The following is a 26478-nucleotide window of genomic DNA, read 5'->3' as shown; positions in this document are numbered from 1 at the left end:
CTTTCTTGAAAGGTTCCCTTTGGAGACATTAAATGCTAATTTTTCTCAAGTGGATGCATTAGGAGCAGACTTAATTACTGTTGAAACATATAAAACCTTTAACCATACCATAAGTATCATGTTAGACAATAAATGTTTATGAAGATTGAAATCACATAATCTTTCATGTAGTTTTTAATCCCGCAGCAACGCGCGCAGGGACAAATCCTAGTTATATACATAAACTAAAACCCAACACAAAAACACTGTTCATTAACAGTGTTCTTCCATTTCACCCTTGCTTCTTTTTTGTTATTTCAACTTTGCCCTTCTCTTATGTTGACCCACCTTTTCTCTATATGCTTCCCCCACCCTTTCAGACGCTAGACCCATCTTTTGCTGTACTCGACTCCTGCTCTCCCCGTCTCCCTCCTCGCCTCACTCTTCTCTGCACCAAGCAGCTCGATTTAGGGCTTCACCATTTCTCTTCGAATCAAGGTCTCTATTTCTCTCCCTATTTTGTGTTCCTTATTGCATTTTCGTATTTTTCTGCTAAAGTTTCCAATGCTTGATTAAATCTTTAATAAATCTGTTTTTTTTTTCGTGAAATATTTGGGAAATCGGACCAGAAAAGGATCGAATTGTATTAATTAGCTAATTTTCCATCTCATCCGATTGTAAATTGGTTTAATTGAACTCTAATTTCGTTCAAAGTTCCTAGCTTTCGGTTTCGTGGGAAAATTTCGTATTTATCGGGTTTTCATCTTTGTAGGATAATGCAGACGAGGTGGTTGTTTAAATGCCGCAAAGGGACCAATGTTTGTGTAAATTGTATTGGGTCTTCGTTGCTGCTTACTGGGATACTGTTAGTGTTAGAAAGACAAAATAATTTTTCTGAGCATTCGGGTCGGTCTGTGGTCTGAGTGTTGGTTTTGATTCTGCAATACTTTTGCACAATGCCTGCTTATTGTTTGCTTTTTTGATAAAATGGTATCATAATCCCATGAATTAGGACCTCTCCAAATTCCAAATTAAGTTTTTCAGCATGCGTTACCGACTGTCAAGCATTTGCATCTGAAAATTGTCGACTACAATAAAGCTATATCTCAACTGCTGATTGTAAATATTACTTTTTCTTTGATATTTGCTGAATTTATAGATGGAGGAGTTGTTAAAGAACCAGATATTTGCAGTCCATGCACTTTCTGGTGTAGGGTCGGTGGCCCTCTTAAAATTCTGTGACTTTTTGCTTTTGTGTCCAGTAAATTGAAATCTTTGGCTCAGCTGAGCTGTGTTCAGTCGCATGGATTTTGTTTTTAAGATCAGCAAACAATTTGGAATTTTTGTATTTTTTCATTCGTAGTTATGTTTGTACTTATTACTAGATGGACTATAAGATCTTGGATCGAATTAACGGTGCACATCCCTCTGAATTTTTGTTTATATTGTAGACTAGATGTATTAATGGGATACATGTCTAAATTCTGTAGAAGGCCTTCTCAATCTATTGTCTACACTGAAAAAAAAAAGGAGGTCAGACTGTTAAAAATTTCAAATCCAAGAAAAGAAAAAGGTATAACTTTTCTTCAATTTTTTCAATCTTTAAATTCATTCTCATTATTATTCAATTTCACAGTTCTTATCAAGTTCTTTTCCACGAACTCACTCAGACCACCGCCAACTCACCCAAGTTCGATGAATCAAGCTGCAACATTAGTATGAACCGTGCTGCCACCAATAGTAAGTGATTTATCCTACTCTAGATTTCAAAAATTCATTTTTAGGTCATGTGTTCAAAGTTTTTTTGCAATTGTTTTGCTAACCTTTCTCTTCAAGGAATTGGCTGCCACCAATATATATATACACACATTCTATCTTCTTTTCATTTGGTCTGAATACATGAACAATTGCTTGCCCATTCAAGGTTAAGTTGGACATCCAAAAGTGTAAGTCAACATGCCCCCAACAAAGATGTAACCTCTCGACAACACCTTAGCAATACAGGAATTGTTAAATCTATCTGTAGACCATTCCCGTCACTCATTAATTAGATTTAACAATTTCCATATTATTAACCTGTTCTTTGGCTCAATTGAGGCATGTGGAAAGATTATATTTTTGGTAATCTATTTATACTTTTGGATATCCATATTAAACGTCCCAGTGAACCGCCAAGTAATTAGGCATGTATTTAAAACAGATCAAAAGAAGAAAGCCTTTGTATATACATTGGTGGCAGCTAATTCCCTTAAAAAGAAAAGATGGAAGTGATAATCTCTGAGACACCAAGTTAGGTGTATCTCATCCATCTTTCTACACCCTTTTGTTTCATTTTAGAATGGAAATACTAGGAAATTGACTGGTGGTTTCAACTATTGTTCTTATTAAAATTATTACAATTTATTAATTTCATCTGTAGTCACTTTTATTTTTAATCCCGCAACAATGCGCGGGCATAACTACCTAGTATCTTCTGTAGAATAACTGTGTGTGAGAGAGAGAGAAACAGAGAGTAGCATTAAAAAATTACAAAGCTTGAAGGAAATACCGCTGTCACTATGTCAAGTTAATCTGCAATAATCTCAACCAAAATCATTACTTACTAGATCGTAGCTTCATCAACTTCATTGAAGTCCTGCATGGACCACATCGCAAGCTCACAATTCATAATTATACCCAAATTTTGCTTTTTTTGCCTTGCAAATGATCATAGGCTTTGCATGAGCGGAATACTTCATATACACAACTAGTTGGTCGTCAAACTCAAACTCAATCACCATGTCATTATTCTCATCTACCCATTGGGTTCTTGCCTCTTCGTACACCGAATGAGCAAAATCTCCAGCAAAAGAAACCCGAAATAGGTGATAGTTTTTTCCTACCATGTTGGGACATCCCAAGTAGTGGCAAGAGCGAACTTCATCTCGAAATTTACTGAAACATATACAAAAAGTAAGTCAATTGACACACATAAAAATATTGTTCTAGTCTAATGGCTAATGAGGTACGTCATATAAATATGGTTCAGGTCAGTACTAGCTAATGGGTGAACAAGCTGTGATCTCTGGAATTCCATCAATAGGCTTTTCCTTTGCATAATACGCTTCCATACGCTGTACATTGTAGCAGAGAAAACATAAATTCAAACTACTTTGTTTTAACTTGGAATTAGCTAACAGATAGCTTTTACCAACACTAGACACACATTATAAATGCTCAGCTATATAGAGGCAAATGCAATGGTGGAAAGTTGTGGAAGTTGTTATCTTATATTCTAACTTAAATGAAAGCGAAACCTTGTGAAGATATATTTATAAACTTCTATTAGGAGTTCAAAGTGCCAGAGGATGTGGAACATATAGGTAATTGTTGAGTGTCACTGGAAGTGGGCTAATAAAATACAAGTGATGAGGCCAAAAACTAGTATTTTTGTTTCAGCAGAGACTATCTCATCAATGAGGTACACGGAGATGATTGACATATGGTGAGCTTGCTGCAAGTTCTATGGAAGCACTTTTTAGCACTTGATGGCCCGCTCTTGCAAGACTGAAGGTGTATGATGAAGCAACAATCCATTTTACAAATATCATGAAGATGGCTGCTTTCGCCATTACAATATTCTCCAAACTACATTAATTAATTGTGCTATATATATATATATATATATATAAAAGAACGACAACCATTACCTGAAGAATAACTTTATAACCTCGACTCTAACCTTGATAGATTGATGAACAAAGATAAAGAGTGCAGCCTTCACTGTCAAGAGTTTGTTGGTATGCAAACCACTTATGATGACTGTTATATGTTGCACTGACTGATATATGTTGCATTGACTGTCAAAAGAGTTTCTTCGATTACAATTGGTTTTTTTTGTGTTGTCTACATTGATTTTGGAATGGTTTAATGAGTTGCATTGATTGGTATATGTGTATCATTTGAACCCTCATCAAGCAAGATGCTGATTCTCTTGATTTCCATTCTAAGAAGACCAGGAGCATCAGGAGGCATCTCACCAAGCATCAAGTACGGCTTTTGAACACGTACTTGATGCTTGGTGAGATGCCTCCTGATGCCCCTGGTCTTGTTGGAATGGAAATCAAGAAAAATCAAGAGGAATCAGCTTTTTGCCTGATGAAGGTTCAGATGATACATATATACCAGTCAATGCAACTCATCAAACCATTCCAAAACCAATGTAGACAACACAAACAAAACCAATCGTAGTAAAAGAAACTCTTTTGTCAGTCAATGCAACGTATACCAATCAGTGCAACATATATCAATCATCATAACAGGTTTGCATACCAAAAAACTCTTTTGATAGGCGAGACTGCACTCTTTGCCCTTGTTCATCAATCTGTCAAGGTTGGAGTTGAGGTTAAGAAACTATTCTTCAGGTAATGGTCGTCGTCCTTATATATATGTATATATATCTATACAACATAATTAATGAATGCAATTTGTGGATTATTGTAATGGCAATATCAACCATCCTCATGATATTTGTAAAATGTATTGTTGCTTCATTCGTTTCCTTTGTATGCACATTCTTTTGCTTTTTAGCCTTGCTCCTGAATGTTCATATGCTTCTCTACTAATATTATCTTTCAATCCATCGCAAAGACTTAGATACCCTTTCATAAGGATTCGACGTGATCATGGAGTACCGGCTGTCGACTACCTGACGCCCTCCCCCTCCTCCTTTACCCTTACATAAGAAAAATTTTCCAAGTGATGAACCACTTCTTGGCAGCTTGATGGGTGATGTTTTTATGTGTTGGGTTATCTTCATGTTCTCTTTGAAGTCGACAGACCGTACACCCTCAGTCTTGCAAGGGTGGGCCATCAAGTGCTGAAAAGTGCTTCCATAGAACTTGCAGTAGGCTCACCATATGTTAATCATCTCCGTGTCCCTCATTGATGAGATAGTCTCTGCTGAAAAATAAGGACTAGTTTTTGGCCTCTTCACCTGTCTTTTATTAGCTCACTTCTAGTGACAATAATCTCTATTTTCCACATCCACTGGCACTAATAGAAGTTTATAAATATATCTTCACAAGGCTTCACTTTCATTTAAGTTAGAATATAAGATAACAACTTCCACAGCTTTCCACCATTGCATTTGCCTTAATATAGCTTGAGCATTTGTGATGTGTGTTTAGTGTTGGTAAAAGCTAATTGTTAGCTAATTCTGAGTTAAAACAAAGCAGTTTGAATTCTTGTTCAGCCATTAGCTAATACTGACGTAAACCATATTTATATGACGTACCTCATTAGCCATTAGATTGGAATAGTGTTTTTATGTGTCAATTGACCTACTTTTTGTATATGTTTAAGTAAATTTGGAGGTGAAGTTCCCTCTTGCCACTGCTTGGGATGTCCCGACATGGTAGGAAAAAACTATCACCTATTTCGGCTTTCTTTGGCTGGAGATTTTGCTCATCCGGTGTACGAAGAGGCCAGAGCCCAATGGGTAGACGATAAGAATGACATGGTGACAAAGTTTGACTTTGATGATCAACCATCTGTGTATATGAAGTATTCTGCTTATGCAAAGCTTATGATCATTTGCAAGGAAACGAAGCAAAATTTGGGTATAATTCTAAATTATGAGTTGGTGATGTGGTCCAGGACTTGAATGAAGTTGTGATCTAGTAAGTAATGATTATTGTAAATTAACTTGACATAGTGACAGTTATATTTCCTTCAAGCTCTACAATTTTTTAATGCTACTTTTTCTCTGTTTCTCTCTCTCTCTCACACACACAGAGTTATTCTACAAATGATATATCACAAAACCTAAAAGAAAATTGCACAATGACCATATGCAGTTTGGAGATTAATACAATTTCATTAGGAACCATCATGATGATATTTGTAAAATGTATTGTTGCTCTATTCATTTTGTTACTGATGTGCATTTATGTTTTTGCACGTACGTACATAGGGAAGAGTATTATGCAAAGGAAATGCCTACTCTAGAGATCAAATCTTACTCCCGTGTGTACTATTATTTGTAATTGCTTAAAATAGAGAGTATTGTTAAGGATGCTAAGTTAAACTAATTAGTCAAAATTGTCCCGGACCCTATTCACTAAGTGAACCAAAAATGTTCTTCTAGTCACTTACGACCAACTCACCCTTAAACTAAGAACTAACAAACTAGAAACTTAAACCAAACTAAGACACAAAAATTTCACCTTCAAGTTGCAATCCATAGAAAATGTTAAAAATTAGAACATCTTTCCAAAAGTTTCAACTAATCCCGCCACAGAGTCTAAGCCGTTTAGAATCAATTAGAAAAGAATTCATGAACTTCCTTTGGTGTAAGGGTGAACCAACTTAGTTAAGGAGACTTGACTAAAATCCTTACCTTTCGTCTTCTTTATTTAACACTTCACACATAATAACATGATATATATATTTTTTTCGCCTTTTTCGCCTTTTTTCCTTTTTTTTAGTAGCAGTGTTCGTGCAATGTTAGTTCACTTAAGTTTTCTATTCAACCCATATAACGAGCTTTAGGTCAATGACTCTCAAACCACTAAGGCTTTAGGGCACTAGGTATAAAACACCCCTTAAGGACTTATTAACTCGAGCTGAAAAGATTACGAAACCAGCTAACCACCTTGCCCCATGCCAAAACTCTACCGTTTGATGCGACAATCACTGCTGATCAGGAAGGACTGGCCTGGTTACTAGGCAAAGCCTCAGGTGGAACAATTATTACTTTATTGATAACAACTAACTTTACTAACTTAGAACAAAAATTAAAAATTACTTAGACGAAAAGTAAGTTTTCTATCTCACTCCTCACAAACCATGTTGATGTGAATGTGCAAATTTTCAAAGTATAATTCATGAATTAGTGTCTAAACAATGATAAATAGAAACGACTCTATTATGGGATTAACTTTCACCTTGTTCATTTGTTCTAACATTTAAAATAATCTATGAATATTAACTTCAAAAGAATGAAAATTTTATTTGACTCAAAAATTAAAAAAAAATCTAAAATTTCTTATTTCCCACCCCCAACTTAAATCACACATTGTCCTCAAGGTGTGGAAAAATAAAAGCATAAAGAAAGAATAAAGAAAAATGATCCACAAAAACAACTAACTAATCAAAGAAAAAACAGTAGACAAAAAGATTTAAAAAATAAAATAAAATAACAAAAAGAAAAAGAAAAAGAACAATAATACCTGGGCTGGAAGTAGAAACTTGCTGGTATGAAGAGCCCACGTAAGCAAAGAATGCACGAGCCCATTTCATCATCACGTGCGTGACAAAAATGGACCCTTGGAAGGATCACAGTCTGACATTGGAATAACCTTTTGGGCTGAACCCAACCCCAAAAGAGGTCCAATAGCATACAAAAACCAAAGGCATGGATTGTAATGGGATGCAGCTGGCATATGCTTTTATTAAAATAGTGTGTGCTGGTTCCCCATTTCGCAACCCTAGAAATGCATGATTCTCTCTCATCATTCCTCGAGCAGAGCCAAACAGCTCTCCTTCATTACTCTCTTTCTGCTAAGTCCATCAAACCCTAGCCATTCCACTTAAATTTCTCGAAGCTTCCCAAAACCTTCACAACACAGTGCCTCTTCCGTCTTTTCTGTAACACAAACCAATATCCAAAACCCCATCTCAACCTCTGTCATAACCAGAGCTGCCATAGCTACACCATCCAAACTTATTCACTACTGCAAATACAGAGCTACATTCCTCAGGTAAAATTCATCCACATCTTCTTTGCCTTCGATTTCATGACCGAAGGACAAATGAAAACGAAATTCTAACGCATGCATGTGGTCTTTCTCTGTGCAAGGAACTTTGAGCTGACGTCAGTACAATGGAAGAGACAACGAAATTGCTACAACATCTCAGATCGGGCAATGCACTGGAAAACAAAACAAGAAATACTCGGATCCAAAGCCAAAGGTATAATTACCGATTCCCTCTTCTTTGATATGTTATTGCATGTGTTAGATCAGTGAATTTCTATATGCTTATATATTGCTTTCCCATGTGCTTGCAGGAACCGTGATGAATGATGAGTCAAAATGATGTGCACAAAACTGAATCGGTATCTTGACTTGATGAACCGTGCTCTCTGTGCAACATGGATCCCTCTCCCAAACTTCAATGTAATTATATTTTGAATGAAGTGTGAGAGAGTGAGTGAAAGGGGTCCATTAGCATAGAGGTCTGACTCTTCTCAGCATCCCACTGTGAGTATGTCTGGAACTCTGCCCGTGCATCTTTCTGCATTCCTTTGGTTTCTGTAGTGCTGATTCTCATTAATGTTAGTGAAGTTACGATGACGCTCTGAAGTGAATGTATGTTGAATGCTGCTGAATGCATGATTCAGTCGAATGTGCAGATTTATTGGATATTTGGGGCCAATTGATTCTGAATTCAACCTGCCAAGAACACACATTAAAAATCTAATTAGAGTAAAACCCAAAATAAAATACTGATTAACAAAAAAAAATGACTTTTTATATTTTTCGATTTTCTGATTTTTTTTTTGTTTGTTTGATTTTTTTTCGTAATCAAGAAAATAAAATAAACAAAAATAAAAAGAAAAGAGTTAGAAAAATTGGGTTGTCTCCTAATAAGCGTTTTAGTTAACGTTTGTAGCTAGACGAAGTGGAAGGTTGGTTATCATGCATGTCGCTTGATCTTGAAGAGTCAACCAATCTTTAACAGCATCATCGGAAATGAGTGACTTGATGATTATTGATTGAGTGTTTAAATGTTGTGGTTTAGTCCTTAATGTCTGCTTTTCTATCTGAATGAATTCTTGTAATTAAAGAGAGTTCATTCAAGCGGGGCTTGTGTCCTTGATGAACTGACTTCGACCTTGTATTTAATACTCGTAATTTGTGCATTGGCAGAATTTGTCTATGAGGAATTTGGCTGCCACAAAACGTCTTCTTCTTCTCGTATGCCTTTAGCCTGCTCGATGGACCTGCACTCCATTTCTGCTATTATGATTGGCTTTTTGTGTGTGCTGGCAGTTTCAAAGCTTTCCTGCAGCTTTGAAAGAGAATGTGTGGCATATAGATTTGGGTAGCAAGGGGTTCTGTGGGAATTTTAAGATTAGCAGTTTCCTCCATTGGGCGAGAGTCAATGCCTGGTGGCTCCTCAATTCTAGCGTCTTTTTGCATGTAGTCATAATTCTCTACACATTGCGGTGTTTGAATAAAACACCATTCCTCTAAATCTTGTGGGCCATCTATTTGTTGACAAGGAAAATCGTCTTCCTCGTGTTCGTCCCATTGATGCATGAGTTGCTCAACTTGTTGCACCAGATTATCTAATGAAGCTTGGGTATCTCCCAATCTCCCAAGAGTAAGCAGCAATTTTTCAACTGCAATCTCCCAATTAGCTTTTGCTGGCGCATGAGGCTGTTCAAAAGGCTGATGGCTACCCACCCACATGATTTTGATGCTCTGGCCATGATAGATTGTAAAAATTTGAGTAGGAAGTGCACCTAGGCCTTTGAAAATTGTTCCTCATATTAATATGATGCTGCACAAACTCTGGAAAATACTGCCTCTGAGGACATTACATAATATCATGGGTATTTAAATTGCAAAGAGCACAAATTGTTGGTGCAAATCCAAAGTATCACATTGCTGCTAATGAAATTGTTGCACTGCTCTCAAAATCAACAAATTGTAACCTAAAAAAAAATTAAAATCAAGTAAATAAAAAGATATATACAAAAATAATTAACTAAGAGTTGATAAACACAAATTGTTTAAAATAATAGTCAACAATGGCGTCAATTTCTTGATAGAGATTTTACCACCTGCAAAAGTAGGGATAAAAACAGTTTAAATACTTGCTTGAGCTGCTATACTACGATAATCTTGTACTCTTGCAAGTATTTAAAGTGTTTTTATCCCTATTTTTGCCGGTGGTAATATCTCTATCACCTCGTGCTTTAGTTGGGCTCAAAATTAAATACTGGATTAGGGTTTACTAAGTGGTCACGTCTTTCTTGATGTGGTGTGAGGGGATGGTCTTTGAGGAGACACCTTGGGTGTCTAAGAGGGTCGGTTTTTAAAGGCTTAGAGCTAGCACCCGTCTTGGATATCAACCCATACACACTTACGGAGGCCATCTTATCTAGCTCAATGTCTAAAACTCTAATTTTATCAGAGTTTTGTTCACCTTCCTCTTCATCACAACCAGAACAAGGATTATTAATGTCTTCACCATTAGATGAAATCTCCCCTGTAGCTTCATTAGAAGGATAAAAATCGAGCACTTCATTTGGAGGATTAACATTAGGCACTTCATTTGGTTCCTCCACACCATTTACCTCTTCAACATTAGTTGGCTCTTCATTGTTACTTACCCCATAATCATGTCAACAAATACTTCATCCTCATATTTGTTTTCACCTTCAGTACTTCTATATTATTTTCATTATCCTCTTCTGCTTCACTTTCATTATCTTCCTGAACATTACCATGTATACCAACAGATGCAACTTTATATGTTTGACCTTCTCATAGAATTGTCAGCATTGGTTAGGTGATCAATAAAAGGCCAATATTGATGAACCTTAATTCTTCAGCACCACCATTATAGTTTTGACAATCCAAACTTGGCCATACCTCCAAAGCTTGAATGTGTTTAAGTTAGTTGGGTCATATGATAATACGATTGAACAATTCTATAACTAGGAATGCAAACAATTAGCCTTGGAATAAAACTTTCATATTTCACCTTTATCATGTGCAACTGCACAAAACTTGCTAAAATCGAAATTTATCAAACCAAAAATTAATGAAAGGTGAGAAATAGACAATAATGGGGCCAACCTCAATAAAGTACACACAAAGGCATCCAAATGAAATTCATAAACTATAAAAGTAAACAACAAAATTGGTAGGTCTTACTGTATTTCAGATGGTCTCCAAATCACCAAAACGTTGTCGCCATGTGAACAATCAATCACCGAAAGTGAAATCTCGGTCAATAAATGATACCACAGTGAAATTCCTATTCAAATTCCTCAAACCCTAGAAATTGAGTTTCTCAATCCTTAGTCGAACTGAACCAGAGATGGTTCCCCCAAAAGTGAGCTCTCCATTTAATATTACGTTTTTTACTTTCATTTATTGTTATACGGAACTAGCAATGTAGCATTAGTAACAAGTAATGTTTGTAGCAAAGAAAAATACGTTATAGGAGCAAAAATGAGCTTATTCTCACATCACAGCAGAATCAGTTTTTTTTCAAAGCACAGCAATATCAAACCAGCCATAAATCATATATGTGGTGTTTCATGGTGGAAGCTGCAAAAGCACATCACAACTTCCTTTGTATTTGTATTTCAGTTGGCTCACACACAAAAAAAATAAAAATAAAAATAAACGAAGGAAGTATATTCTCGTCCCTCATATTCTTACTCTCTTTCCTTCCCTCTTCTCATAGTTTTAGTTTTCTTTTTATCTTTCTCTTTCTATAAAAAAAAATTAATACAAGATGTTGATGTGGGTTAATCGTAACTATTTAACTATAAGGAGATGGAAGAGAGAGAATTAGGAGAGAATTCTCCTCTGCCAGGAAGAGCATAACATTTTTCCTTCCATAATAAATTTACAAATGAAAAAGAATATTACTAAACCGTAGGTGGCATAATAAGAAATATTGAATGTATATAATAAAATAAGCAACTGAATATGTAAGACTCCCTGGATGAGCACCACAAATTCTTCGCATCGAGGCAGACTAAAAGCCATGAATAATGGTATGTACATGATAGTTGGTGATAGCGATCCATAGATATTTTTATGAGAACTTTTATGAAAAGAGTTCGGGTTAAGTTTATTTTAATAAAGAAATCATGCTATAACTTTATTTAATTAAAAAGACTTAAATTTTAATGAAAAATCCTTAAATTTTAATAAAAAGGATAAAAGAACTTAAACTTTAATCAAAAGACATAATTTTAATATTAAAAAAAATTTAAAAATCTCAAGCGCGAATCCACGCATCCTCACACAAATTGTTTATGAAACTTTCTACACTGTTTAGGAAACTTAACGGTACTTCACTGTTTATGAAACGTATTACACTATTTATGAAACTTGCATCACTGTTTATAAAACTTTCTGCACTGTTTATGAAAAATTACGACATTGTTTATGAAACTTACTACACTGTTTATGAAACTTAACTGTACTATACTCTTTATGAAATTTAACAGTGATACACTGTTTATGAAACTTAACAGTACTACACTGTTTATGAAACTTTACGGTACTACATCCTTCTCTCTCATCTTCTTGAATTTTCTCGGCACATTCTCACCTTCCAAACACATTTTCTTCTTCTAATTTTCTTCGATACTCATCAATTTTTCTCTATATCTCTTCAATTTCTTAACTTTGAACACCAATTACTTAATTTTTCTTCTATTGTTCGTCCATCTGCGGCTTCCTTTTCTCCTCCACCTACAATCTTAACTCTCTACACCATATGTTATTATGTAAGTAGTAGAAAATTTTATTTTTTAACACAAGAATCTCACCACTTGTATAGAGACGTTGTGTATCACTCCGTGTTCCGGACACATCCTAAACTACTATTGGGAAACAACACCACAGAAATAAAACCGGGAAATGTAATTCAATTTGAAGTCTTTCTCTTATTCTAAAAAAATAATAATAATAATTGACACACCCTAACCGAGATCGAGGCATGATGGCCGTCACGTGAGGGTGACGTAGCCATGTGCACAGTGCGGAAGCAATAAGGATAATAAATATACGAATAAATAAAAACCGAAAGCTACTAAAGTGCACTAATAAACAGGAAGTGTTAGGAGTGAGATACAAAAGTAAATACCCCTAATCAGAGCATATAAAGTCTAGGTGCAGTCCAGTAGGACAAGTACTAATGATACAGTACCATAAGATGTCCTATAATTATTTTAATATGTCAGAACCACCGAAATCCTCATACCCAGCAACGGCAAGCTTACCTAAAACCTGGAGGGGCGCAAAACAGAAAACGTGAGTGGGCAAAAAAAAATGTTTTACAAAACCATTTCATTTCTCAACAGTTTTAACTCCTCGCTGTAAAACATGTATAATTTTCCCAGAAATAGAATATAAACATATGCATAAATATATATGTAAATATATCAATTCAAATCATGCTTCACATATTCATAATCATAAGTATGTCATGCCAAGATATAACAGAGTAAGTAATTCAAGTGAGAATAAATGCATGGAAAATAACATATTAGCCGGAACCCCTGTGATAGTCTGTACGGCTGAATTCATAGCTCAATAGTCAATCTAGCCGGAGTCACTACAATGACATATACGGCATTATACTACACACGATTCGGAACCAATGAAAAGGTTTGTACGATAAGACTGGGTGTAATATAATTATGCTCAATACTACTCTCTCATAATAGCTGGGCGATAAATCGCTAGTCACCTACGAGTCGGAACCATAGTAAAGGTCTGTACGACAAGATTGTGCACCTAAATTGGATCCAATATGAGCATATGGTGCGGGAGGTGACATTAATAATAGGCATGTGTCATATTTCTACTAAATCACAATCACCCTAGGTGCAGGTTTATGAGCTCAAAGTTACTCAATAACATGTCACATTATCGATAATTCACAATTCATAACTCACATGGCTTACCTGAGCGTCCACAGCACCACAATTATATATACTAATTCATATACGAAATATAAATTTATATGCATGGCATTCAAAGCATACTTTCATTTAAACGCATTTTCTGGGAAAATATCAAGTATATAAGTATATACTGAAAACCAAAAGCCCACTCACTGGTATGTCGAATGGTTGTAGCCCCCGAGTTGCCCTTGACTGCGTTTGTCCTCGGGATAAGTCTCACCTATATGTGAATTAACTACAAAAACGTTATTTAAAGCACATAGAAAAAACTAGCTAATAACTTCTCATACATTGCTCAAATAGGGTGTTTGAATATACCAACGTGATCTACACAACTCCATGAACATCCCCATATTTTAAAAATAATTTTCCGACCATCCACGAGCCGCCACGCACTGGCCAAGGCACAGCAACACGCGCGGCCACGCCCAAGGAAACTAACGGAATCCCCTAACCCCGTTAGGAATATTCGTTAAAAAGTAACGGAATCCATTAATTTTACTTGACGGCGTCAGAATATTCCGTCAACTTTGACGAAATATTCTATCTTCTTCTCCGGTTAGACTCGCCGGTCGTCGTCGCCGTCGTCGTTCACTGGAAAATTAGAAAATCATGAAAACCTTCATATCTTGTCCAAATCTCAACCAAATTCCACGAAATTTGAACCAAAATGAAGCTTAAGACAAGTAGAACAAAACCTTACCTTTCAAAGGTCCTAAAACCGACCGAACTTGCCGAAAAATCCTTCGATATTCTGGCTAAACCTGTAACTCGTCGTATCTCAACTTTCCGACATCCAAATCACTTCATTTTTCTTCTCCGAGCTTCGTGAAGACAATCTAAAGCTTCTTGTGTCCTTAAAAACTCCAAAAAACCTCACATCAATTAGTGCATGAACACTACATGAAATCTGGGGTTCGAGTTCTCGGGATTTTTGAAGGTTTTAAGGTTTAAAAATGATATAAATCAACTCAAAGACTTACAAGGAGTTTGAATCTTACCTTCTTGACGTCGATCCGTGCTTGAAATGGAAGCTTGGAGTTTTTCCGAATGTTGTACTGGTTTTCTGCAAAAATCTGAGAGGAAGGAGTGAGAGAGAAGGCACGGGAGAAAGGGAAAGGTCTTTTTGGGTGTGTGTGGTCCTCACACTAACACATCATCAAACAATACTCACCATAAAAATTTAGGTCTAAACTTGACCAAATTAAACTAGGGCAATAAAAATAAATCCAAAATTTTTTGCCCAAGTCCAACGATTCAATCCATCCCTTAGGGGTAATTCCGTCAATTCACCTCATTGAGAATAAAATACAATAAGTTCGGGGACGGGCTGTGACAATAATAATAATAATAATAATTGGCTTAATGTTAGTTGGCAATGGGGAGAAAATAGAGTGAAATAGGGGGTGCGGTGGGATGTATGTGTGCCATCACATGTAAGTGAGAGTTTTGTAGGTTCGATACTTGCTAAACGGGAATATGAACCACATTATTGCTTGGCCATTGTGAGGCTAAACACACCTCAACCCCCTTAGTGTAGATAATATCGTTTGTTAAAAAAACATTATTCTTACCATTTATTTGTCCATTATTTGTCTCATTGTACCATTATTTGCCCCCGAACCTCTATTAGATGGATAGTACAAATAGGATAGTAAGCCAAATAATAATCTAACTAATTACATATTATGCGTTGATCCAGACATAATAAACTAATATTTAAAACATAAAATGCTTTATTAAAGGTTCTTTAGAGAAAGGCCCTTGAAACTCCTATTTTCCAAACAAAAACACACCTAATAGTAAATATTCAAATAAAACCCAAAATTCAAATAGACTACCATGTAGACAAATATGTAACCAATTATTACAACGTATTTACAACTTATGCCACAAAACCCTAATTATGTCAATAAATATTATTACTCACCCTAATTATGATTAGCAATTAACCCCATATGTAAAATTTTCCTTTCTTGTATCATAAATATTAGTAACATATATATATATATATATACACACACTAATTTATCCATATTCATAAACAATTATGAGCACATTTTTCGTATGAAAAAAGAAAATCCTTTCTATAATCAGTTATTTTCCATCATATAATATTGTTTGATAAAAAAACAAACCAATTAATATTCTTTATGTTGTAGGAAAATTATTTTACATAGATTATTACATACATTAGACATTTTTTATTTGTTATTATGTATGCGTGTTAAAAATAATTTATCTATATTTATATGTAAAATATAAATAAATTAATTTTGAATCAAATATCATTTATTTTGTAGGTAAATTAAGGTAGTAGTTACATTGTTTTGGTCAAGTTAAATAGTGCCTAAAGTATTTCGTAAAAACTAAACCAAGACAAATTATCGCCATTAAAATGAAACAGTAGATACATTATTTTTTTATTTGATTAAACAATAGGTAAATTATATTGTAGGTGCATTATGTTTGTAAAAAAAAAATTGAAAGTAGTAGATATATTATTTTTAACCAAATTTCCTTTATTTGTAGGTGAATTATTTGCATGCATTATATATATATATATATATATATATATATATATATATATATATTGGGCACATTTTATTCCTAATATATATTTGTGCAATGATTCACCTATATTATTATATAAAATATAGATAAATTTATGTTGAATCAAATAACATTTCTTTAACTTTATAAGTAAATTATTTTGCATGTATTATTGTAGACATTGAAATTTTGTTGAAATAAATGTTAGCCATCGCATTAAAATTACATTTGTAAACATTGAAATTTTAGTGAAATAAATGTTGACCATTGCATTAAAACTACAACATACACCCAAATTCACCTACAACAATCCATCCAAATTCACCTACAACAATCCATCCAAATTCACCTACAACATACACCCAAATTCACCTACAACAATCCACCCAAATTCACCTACAACAATCCATCCAAATTCACCTACAACCTCCACCCAAATTCACCTACAACATACACCCAAATTCACCTACAACAATCCATCCAAATTCACCTACAACCTCCACCCAAATTCACCTACAACAATCCACCAATTCACCTACAACATCCACCAAAACAAATGGATGGTGGTGGTTCATTCCCAAAGCCTATAAATAGGCTCCTCCATCAAAGAATCAAGGGAGGATTTTTACATACACTTTCTCTACTCCCAAATTGGAAGAGAAGTCACACCACACCAAAGCCTTGAAGCCTCGAAACTTGGAAGCTCTCAAGCAAATCCCGAAGGATCAAGAAAGCCCTCTTCGTTCTTCGTGAAATCCTCCTTCAAGATCAAGCCCCAATGCCCCTTGAAGAACTTCCACCCATTCAAGATCAAGCCCCGACGGCCCTTGAAGAAGGTGTTCATCACTCATCAACTGTTCGTCCAAGATCAAGCCTCGACGGCCCCTGGATCAGCAACACTACATCTACGCGTTTCAAAGATAGAATCAGAGGCCAAATTCGTAGAAGAGATTGTAACCCCTAAATCATTAATACAAATATTATTTTGTACACGTGTTCTTGTCTCATTCACCGCAGGAATTTCCGTGTTTACAAATTTGGCACGCCCGGTGGGACAGTCTCTACCTCTCATCTCTATCTTTGAATCCGCAACAAGCACAAATGGCGTCAAGGAAGGCCCAAGTTGTTCTCGATGCCAATGCAAGAAACAAGAGCGCCATCACGACATGGGGCGTCACTTCAGGCATCATAACTCGAAGCAAGGCAAAAGCTCTTTCTGCCGCCTCTTCCGCCCCTGCATCAACTCCGCCGAAGGCACAAGAGCACCCGAGGCACAAACCGGTGATCACCCTGGCCTCGCTCAGGGCGCCAAGAGAGGAAAGCCAGAGGAAGTACTCTGAATCCTTACTTTCTGATGCCGACTCAAGCAGCGGCATAGCTATGCAAGTCATGGTTGCTGGAGCGACTTCAATTGAGGAGCAGCTGGCTCAGATGAGTGAAACAATCGCAAAACTCACAAGGACTGTGGAGGACAAAGACCTGCAAATCGCAGCACTCGTTAACCAACTAGATGCAAAGCCCGATGAGAAAGTCAGGCAAGGGGATAATCCAATAAAGAGGGAAAACGACGAGGATGAGGAACCTCCAGTGGAGAACGTCGAAGAGACACTGAAGTCGGACCAAGCGGCGACACTCATGGGGTCTCTCTCTATCCAGCAGCTGCAGGAGATGATCGCCAACACCATCAAGGTGCAGTATGAAGGAAGCTCACATGATTCCGTACTATACTCAAAGCCCTACTCCAAGAAGATTGACGCTTTGAAGATGCCGAGGGGTTATCAACCACCAAAGTTTATGCAGTTCGATGGAAAGGGGAACCCGAAGCAACATGTCGCCCACTTCATTGAAACCTGCAACAATGCTGGAACAGAAGGAGACTACCTCGTCAAGCAATTCGTGCGCTCGCTGAAAAGCAACGCCTTTGACTGGTACACCGACCTCGAGCCCGAGTCTATCAACAGTTGGGATCAGCTAGAAAAGGAATTCCTCAACCGCTTCTACAGCACGCGCCGCACCGTAAGCATGCTGGAGCTGACCAGTACGAAACAGTGGAAGGAGGAACCCGTCGTCGACTACATCAATAGATGGCGTTCATTAAGTCTGGATTGCAAAGATCGGCTTTCTGAAACCTCTGCCATTGAGATGTGTGTTCAAGGCATGCACTGGGGGTTACATTACATTCTCCAAGGCATAAAACCAAGAACGTTTGAGGAGCTGGCAACGCGTTCCCACGACATGGAGCTGAGTATCGCCAATCACGGAAAGAATGAGCCGATCACCCACTTCAAGAAGGATAAGGTGTTCGCCCCGAGTGTGGACAAGACTGGAAAAAAGCCTGCCAAGGAAACTTTTACTGTCAACACTACCCCCATCAAAACTCCATCTGCGCCTATCAAGACCACCTCTGCGCCTATCAAGATTTCCTCCAAGACCAAGGCAAATGAGACAAAGAGAAGTGAGCCTCCTCGCACCCAAGACAAGTATAAAAACACCTTGAGAGAGTTGGAGTAAAAGACGTACCCTTTTCCTGACTCAGACGTGGATGCGATGTTAGATGACTTGCTGGAAAAGAAGGTAATTGAGTTACCAGAGTGCAAGCGCCCTGAAGAAATGAATCGAACGAACGATCCTAGGTACTGCAAGTACCATCGTATCGTAAGCCATCATGTGGGCAAGTGCTTCGTCCTCAAAGAACTCATTATGAAGCTAGCGCAACAAGGGAGAATCGAGCTAGACCTTGAGGACACAGCCGCAACACATACTACTACGGTGGCGTTCGGATCCTTCGATCCCGTGCCTCTCCAAACGACACCCGACCATTCCTATCAATGTGCAAGCTACACGGCGCCATCTACTCAACCATCGCCGGGGGTAAACGAACAAGATGCGTATACTGATGATGATGAAGGATGGACATTGGTGACCTACAAAAAAACAAGGAAACCAAAACCACAAGCCACAAGACCAAAGGTGGAACAAGTGAGAAAAAACCGTCGCCGCAACAGTAGGAAGCCTAGAAGAAACGGAAAAATCAATAAGCCAACGTATGCTGGGGAACCTATGGAGCAAGAGCCACGCATTCCTGTCTCCTTGTACGAGTACTTCCCGAATGACTTCTTCTAACAGTGCACTATCGCTACATGCCATATGGTCGAAGTAGAAATGGAAGAACCTTCAAAAGGCAAAGATATCACCACTAAAGGAGAAGAAACTTTCACACTCGAAGAAGGTCTGCCAACACACTTTAGCATTGAGGAAGCGTTACGATTACCAAAGAAGATGCGAATAGCATTAGCAGCTGTCTTGGAAAGTCCCAATGAACACGAAGCGCAAGAAAGCAAGAACGAAGGCTTGAAGCCTCGGCCACATGAATGTGCCACATGTTGTGCCATTGAGGACGCAATCCATTTCACCGATGAAGACTTGCTGCTAGGATCCAAGCCTCACAACCGTCCTCTCTTCGTCTCTGGGTATGTAGAAGGGCACAAAGTCAACCGCATGCTTGTGGATGGTGGATCAGCCATAAACATCATGCCAAAGTCGACAATGACTGCAATCGGCATCAAGGCAGATGAACTGTCCCTAAGTCGTCTACTAATCCAAGGCTTTAATCAAGGAGGACAAAGAGCGATGGGCATGATCCGAGTGGAGATGATTATTGGTGAACTCAAGTCGAGCACGATATTCCACGTGATTGATGCAAGAACTTCCTACGGCTTACTCTTAGGAAGGCCTTGGATCCATGCGAATGGAGTAGTACCGTCCACCCTTCACCAATGCTTAAAATTCTACCGAGAAGGAGTGAAGGTGATCTATGGCGACACCAAACCATTCACTGAAGCCGAATCACATTTTGCAGACGCCAAGTTCTACATGGATGAAGACATGGTGCCCGAAGCTCTTCCAAAAGAGATCAAATCCACGGGCAAAGCAACACCTAAAAAGCAGGAGCGACAAGCCATGCCCAAGAAGCAAGAAGAAGAAGTTACGCCGTATTCAAGCAAGAACGATAATGAGCTGGCTAAACGAGCAACAACAAAGGGGAGTAGGATACCCTCAAATGGACCAAACATACCCGTCTTCCGATACATCCCGATGTCGAGAAGAAAGAATGGTCAATCTTCGTTCGAAACTGGAGCAAACAAAGCCGATGCACAGAGGCATATGGATAATGTAAAGTTGCTCAAGACGAATGCAGTTTTACCTCTGACACAGCTAGGCGGCACTAAGGTCGCAAGACTACCACAAGGCTTCATAAAAGCTCTACCAAAGGGGGTGGAACCAAGCTTTCTCCCAACCCAGAGGACCGAAGAAGGTTTTGATCCAAACACCTATAAACTCATGTCGAAAGCTGGCTACGACTTCGCTTCTTCTTCGAATCATGAAAAGAAGGTTTCAAACACCATTAACAATAAAGAACGTGACCTCACCGAGACTCAAAAGAAGTTGAAGAAGCACGGTTACGGAGTTGATAACAACAAAGCTGGACTAGGCTTCACACCAAATGCACCCGTGAAGATTTCAAGCAAAGCGAAAAATGCTAGCACCCAACACATCAGCGTGAGTATTGAACAAGATTATAATGAGCCTAAATCCACCCCTTGGACGTCAGTCTTCGATAGGATGAATCGTTCAAGATCCAGAATGTCAGCACTTAACCGCATTGGTGGTCAAAACCGAACCTCCGTCTTCAAGAGACTTAACATGCCAGCATCCCAAAGCTCTGTTTTTGAAAGGTTGTCAAAACCTAAGAGGCAAAGCAACACGACTAACTCTCTTCCTCGTCAGTCAGCTTTGGAAAGACTTGAAGACAACAAGAAGTTTTCCAGAAATAGGAAGACAATGTCAAAGGAAGGAAAACTCGACATGATAGCAGAAAAATGTGATATTCGAAGCTCAATTCCTTCAAGGATGAAGCGCCAAGCAATCTTGGAGGTGGACACAAATGGACCACTGAAAGTAAAAAGGCGCACCATCATCCACACTGGACAATCTTCATGCCGACCGGCCCAAGAGGACGACACCGAAGAGGAATTCCAAGATGTCTTCCACATCACAATCCAAGAAAGTGGAGAAGATGAGATCCCCGAAGAAGATGTCGCTGCTGCGCCACCGCAACTTGAGGATGGGGGCAATCCACGGTTAATGATCTCAAGGAGCTCAACTTAGGCACAAAAGATGAGCAGAAACCTATCTTCGTGAGTGCGCTGCTAAGTGCAGACGAGGTAGATGAGTATTACCAACTGTTATCAGAGTACAAAGACGTCTTTGCTTGGACTTACAAGGAAATGCCCGGCCTTGACCCTGTTATCGCTGTACATCATCTTGCAGTTAAGCCTGGAACGCGACCGATAAAGCAAACTCAAAGGCGCTATCGATCCGAGCTAATTCCACAAATCGAGGTAGAGATTGATAAGCTAATCGAAGCAGGCTTCATTCGAGAGGTGCAATACCCCAAGTGGATCTCCAACATCGTCATCGTCCTTAAGAAATCTGGACAAATACGTGTTTGTGTAGACTTCCGGGACCTCAATGACGCTTGCCCGAAAGATGACTTTCCCTTGCCGATCATCGAAATCATGGTGGACGCAACCACTGGCCACGAGGCACTGTCATTTATGGACGGCTCTTCTGGATACAATCAAATTCGTATGGCTCTCGAAGATGAGGAACTAACAGCATTCCGCACTCCGAAAGGTATCTACTGCTACAATGTCATGCCGTTTGGTCTAAAGAACGCTGGAGCCACATATCAGCGAGCAATGCAGAAAATCTTCAATGACATGCTACACAAAAACGTAGAATGTTATGTAGACGACGTGGTGGTCAAAACAAAGAAAAGATCAGATCACTTGAAGGATTTGCGAGTAGTGTTCAAAAGGCTGCGAAAGTACAACCTCAAGATGAACCCGTTGAAGTGTGCGTTTGGCGTCACCTCTGGAAAGTTCCTCGGCTTCATTGTCAAGCACCGTGGCATTGAAGTGGACCAATCAAAAATCAAGGCCATCCAAAACATGCCCGAGCCAAGAAACCTGCACGAGCTGAAAAGTCTACAAGGATGACTAGCCTTCATCAGACGCTTCATCTCCAACCTTGCAGGGCGTTGTCAACCGTTTAGTCGACTCATGAAAAAGGATGTTCCATTCATATGGGACGAAGCGTGCCACAATGCTTTTGAAAGCATAAAAAAATATTTATCAAGTCCACATGTCCTGGGGGCGCCTATGCCCGGGAAACCACTCATATTATACATCGCCGCTCAGGAAAGTTCAGTGGGAGCACTCTTGGCCCAGGAAAACGAATTCCAGAAAGAAGGAGCGCTTTACTACCTGAGTCGAACGCTCACCGGCGCCGAGTTGAACTACTCCCCAATAGAGAAAATGTGCCTTGCCTTAGTGTTTGCCATCCAGAAGCTCAGACATTACATGCATGCTTACACCATCCACTTGGTTGCTAAAGCTGACCCGGTTAAATATGTCATGTCCAAGCCAGTCTTGACAGGGCGACTAGCTAAATGGGCGTTGATTCTCAATCAATACGAGATCATTTGCGTCCCAGCTAAAGCCGTCAAGGGACAAGCATTAGCAAACTTCCTTGCCGATCATCCAATCCCAGCCGATTGGAAAATCTCAGACGACTTGCCTGACGAGGAGGTATTCTACATTGACATATTCCCGAGATGGACGATGTTTTTCGACGGATCCGCACGAGCAGACGGAGCGGGGGCAGGAGTAGTATTCATGTCACCGCAAAGGCAAATACTACCTTACTCATTCCAACTAAGCGAATTGTGCTCCAACAACGTCGCTGAGTACCAGGCACTAATCATCGGGCTTCAAATGGCGATCAACATGGAAATCACAACCCTTGAGGTATATGGCGACTCTAAGCTCATAATTAGTCAACTCTTGACTGAATATGAGGTGAGGAAAGATGATCTCGTTCCGTACTTCCGATTGGCAACTCAGCTGCTACAAAAGTTCGAGGCCGTAACACTAGAACATGTGCCGAGAAAAGAAAATCAAATGGCAGACGCTCTCGCTAACCTGGCCTCGAGTATGACACTAGGAGAAGATGAAGCTGCAGATGTGCCAGTTTGCCAAAGATGGGTCATCCCCCTCACCACCGAAATGCTACTAGATGATACAAATGTCATCTCGGTACTTCCAGTCGATGTTGAAGAATGGAGACAACCATTGATTGACTACTTGGAGTATGGGAAACTTCCAAATGATCCTAGACACCGCTCTGAAATACGTCGACGAGCACCTCGCTTCCTCTACTACAAAGAAACACTCTACCGGCGCTCTTTCGAAGGAGTACTTCTGAGATGCCTAGGTGAGGAAGAAGCCAATCAAGCCATGGAAGAAGCACATTCAGGCGTGTGCGGGGCGCATCAATCTGGACCAAAGCTACATTTCCAGCTCAAAAGAATGGGTTACTACTGGCCAAGCATGGTGAAGGATTGCCTGGAACATGCCAAAAGGTGCCAAGCCTGCCAATTCCACGCCAACTTCATACATCAACCACCTGAACCATTACACCCTACAACTACTTCATGGCCATTCGATGCATGGGGATTGGACGTCGTAGGACCAATTACTCCAAAGTCATCTGCAGGAGAAGCTTACATCCTAGCTGCAACAGATTACTTCTCCAAGTGGGCTGAAGCCATACCCCTAAGGGAAGTAAAAAAGGAAACTGTTGTCCGTTTCATCAAAGAGCATATCATCCACAGATATGGTGTGCCTCGCTACATTATCACTGACAATGGAAAACAGTTCTCCAACCGACTTGTAAACGAGCTCTGTGAGAAATACAAGTTCAAGCAGCACAAGTCTTCCATGTATCATGCTCCGGCCAACGGTCTTGCAGAAGCATTCAACAAAACATTGTGCAACCTCTTAAAGAAAGTGATCGGCCGAACAAAGAGAGACTGGCACGAAAGAATAAGCGAAGCACTTTGGGCATATAGGACGACGCATAGGACTCCCACCCAAGCTACCCCTTATTCTCTCGTATATGGCGTGGAAGCTGTTCTACCGCTAGAAAGTCAAATCCCCTCACTTAGGATGGCTATACAAGAAGGCTTGACTGATGAAGAGAACGCAAAGCTGCGCCTTCAAGAGTTGGAATCACTCAACGAAAGAAGGCTCGAAGCTCAACAACACTTGGAATGCTACCAAGCACGGCTATCCAAGGCATTCAACAAGAAGGTCCGCCCAAGGTCTTTCCAAACTGGAGATCTCGTCCTTGCATTACGAAGGCCTATCATCACAACTCACAAGACAAAAAGCAAGTTCACATCAAAGTGGGATGGACCGTACGTAATACAAGAGGTCTACACGAACGGCGCCTACTTAATCATGGCAGAAGACGGCTTGAAGATCGGTCCCATCAATGGCAGATTCTTGAAGCGTTACTACCCCTAAAGGCTACGGCACAAAGCTCCTGGCCCGCAAAAGCATAAACTGTGTACGGCAAAATCATCATCAAAATCACTATAAATAAAAAAATAAAAAAAATAAAAAAAAATCATCGCTCATTTGAACTACGTTATGACTTGATCCCTCATCAACCGAGGGTACGTAGGCAACTTGAAACTTCAAAACATCAAGTACAGTCACATCACCAACAAAAACACAAACACTTTGAAGAATAAATAGCAAATTCAAGATATGAATATTTTATTTCTTTAAAGAAATGATTTGGTTACAAAGTCATATTACAAAGGTGAGCAATACACCAACGTCACCACTAAGGGAAAACTGTGACCAAAAGGCATTGCACAGCAAAACCCCACCTGCAACACATGGTGCGCACACCCGAAGCAAGTGGACCTCCAAGTCAGCCACGCGACCTCGTCTGCAAACACCTTCTTTTCCGTTGACTCTTCTTCTTCCTCTCATAAAAGTTGCACAGTCACCCACAAACGAAAGGAAGACCTGCAGATGCACAAAATCTGAATCCAGATGTGGTGTTTCTCTCTCTCTCTCTCTCCTATGCAGCGACGTCTCTCTCTCCAAGCCACAGCAAAGACGAACCTGTAGCAACAAGAATGAAGCTGCAGCGGTTGAAGACGGGGAAAGCAACTCGGCCTTGTCATTCGAACCTGCACTCGCATTCACTTTCTCTGACCGAGTCAAGCAGAGCAAACTTTCGATGCCTTCCTAGGTTCTTCGCCGGTTTAGCAACCTCAGCCTGACAGAGCACTATATAAAAATAAAATATATATATATATATATATATATTTATATATGCGGCAGACCGTCCTCAGCAATAAAACATACCTCACAGAGTGAAGGCAGCGCCCTCCTTCCTCTTCTCCATTGGTGGAAACATTTGCAGCGCCATCGAGGACGATAAACGGAAGCCCAAGCGGTTGTAGCAACCATGCTGCAGTCCTTCATCCTTCCGTCCTCATGCTCTCCTGCAACTCTCCCTGAAGCTTGCAGGATAATGAAGTTTGTTGTTGCTGCCCTAATTTTGATGATGGTGAGCTTTTCCTTTGCCGCAGTGAAGACTTCGGATGAACACGATGAACATCGACGTGACCGACTGCAGGGCGATGGGGTTGAAGAAGCTGCACCACTTTTTGTCCAACACCGAGCTCACCACACGGCAGACGAGAAGAGCACGTCGCAGCAAAGAAACAGGACGGTGCAGTTAAGATTCAGGGCAGTAAGCTGGTGCAGTGTCTATGTAAAGACTACGCAATGCCCTATGTATGTATGCATGTGTGTATGAATGCGTGTGTATATATATATTGGTCTCAACAGGCTGCAAATAAAACCGGTCTGCATGTAGTGCAGTGACTGTGCAAACAGTGATCCGCATGCGATGCAGTGACTGTGTAAAAAGCAATCCGCATGCAATGAAGATTGTGATAAGGTGATTGTGCAAGTGAAAAGATGGTCCGCATGCGAGAAGAACACAATGCAGTGAGGAAGGCCACCAAAAAAAAACCAACTGTGCTATCGTCAAGCCACTCACGAGTGTGTATTACTATTCGCAAGTCAATAATGGAAAAGGAAATGGGTGGTGATGACAAAATGATGCTTCCAGTCACCATCTAAAAAGAAATGGGTGCACTAGTCACCATCTAAAAGGAGGTGGGTGCATGGGGAAGTAATGCATCTTAGTCAGATATGCGTTTTATTTGCGTTTCAACACAACATACTGAATAAAATAAGACATGTCCATTAATATCTCCGAGAAATTACACAAAAAAAAAAAAA

General features: G+C 39.3%; 1 protein-coding gene and 2 long non-coding RNA genes across 4 annotated transcripts; 2 read left to right on the top strand and 1 right to left on the bottom strand.

Moving 5' to 3' along the window:
- Window positions 1-347: 347 nt before the first annotated feature.
- Window positions 348-6109, top strand: LOC103411997 (uncharacterized). Of its 2 annotated transcripts, none has more exons than XR_011578527.1 (4): window positions 348-477; window positions 1470-1552; window positions 1616-1719; window positions 5933-6109. It is a non-coding gene; the product is annotated as an uncharacterized lncRNA (long non-coding RNA). The 2 variants fall into 2 exon arrangements; XR_003769866.2 differs by lacking the exon at window positions 5933-6109 and adding an exon at window positions 5323-5732.
- A 6699-nt stretch (window positions 6110-12808) lies between these two features.
- On the bottom strand, window positions 12809-14824 carry LOC103418504 (uncharacterized). The gene is made up of 5 exons (XR_526766.4): window positions 14689-14824; window positions 14391-14543; window positions 14006-14281; window positions 13841-13907; window positions 12809-13007 (listed from the first exon to the last, which is right to left on the bottom strand). It is a non-coding gene; the product is annotated as an uncharacterized lncRNA (long non-coding RNA).
- Window positions 14825-22926: 8102 nt separating this feature from the next.
- Window positions 22927-26055, top strand: LOC139191972 (uncharacterized). Its single transcript, XM_070813013.1, has 3 exons — window positions 22927-23677; window positions 25758-25921; window positions 26020-26055. The coding sequence occupies exons 1-3, from the start codon at window positions 22927-22929 to the stop codon at window positions 26053-26055; spliced, it is 951 nt and encodes a 316-aa protein (XP_070669114.1).
- Window positions 26056-26478: the final 423 nt, after the last annotated feature.

This window comes from Malus domestica, chromosome 02 (genome assembly GCF_042453785.1).
Source record: "Malus domestica chromosome 02, GDT2T_hap1".
Lineage (NCBI taxonomy): Eukaryota > Viridiplantae > Streptophyta > Magnoliopsida > Rosales > Rosaceae > Malus > Malus domestica.
Note: the sequence above shows the minus strand (reverse complement) of the source record. Positions and strands in the feature narration are given on the sequence as shown.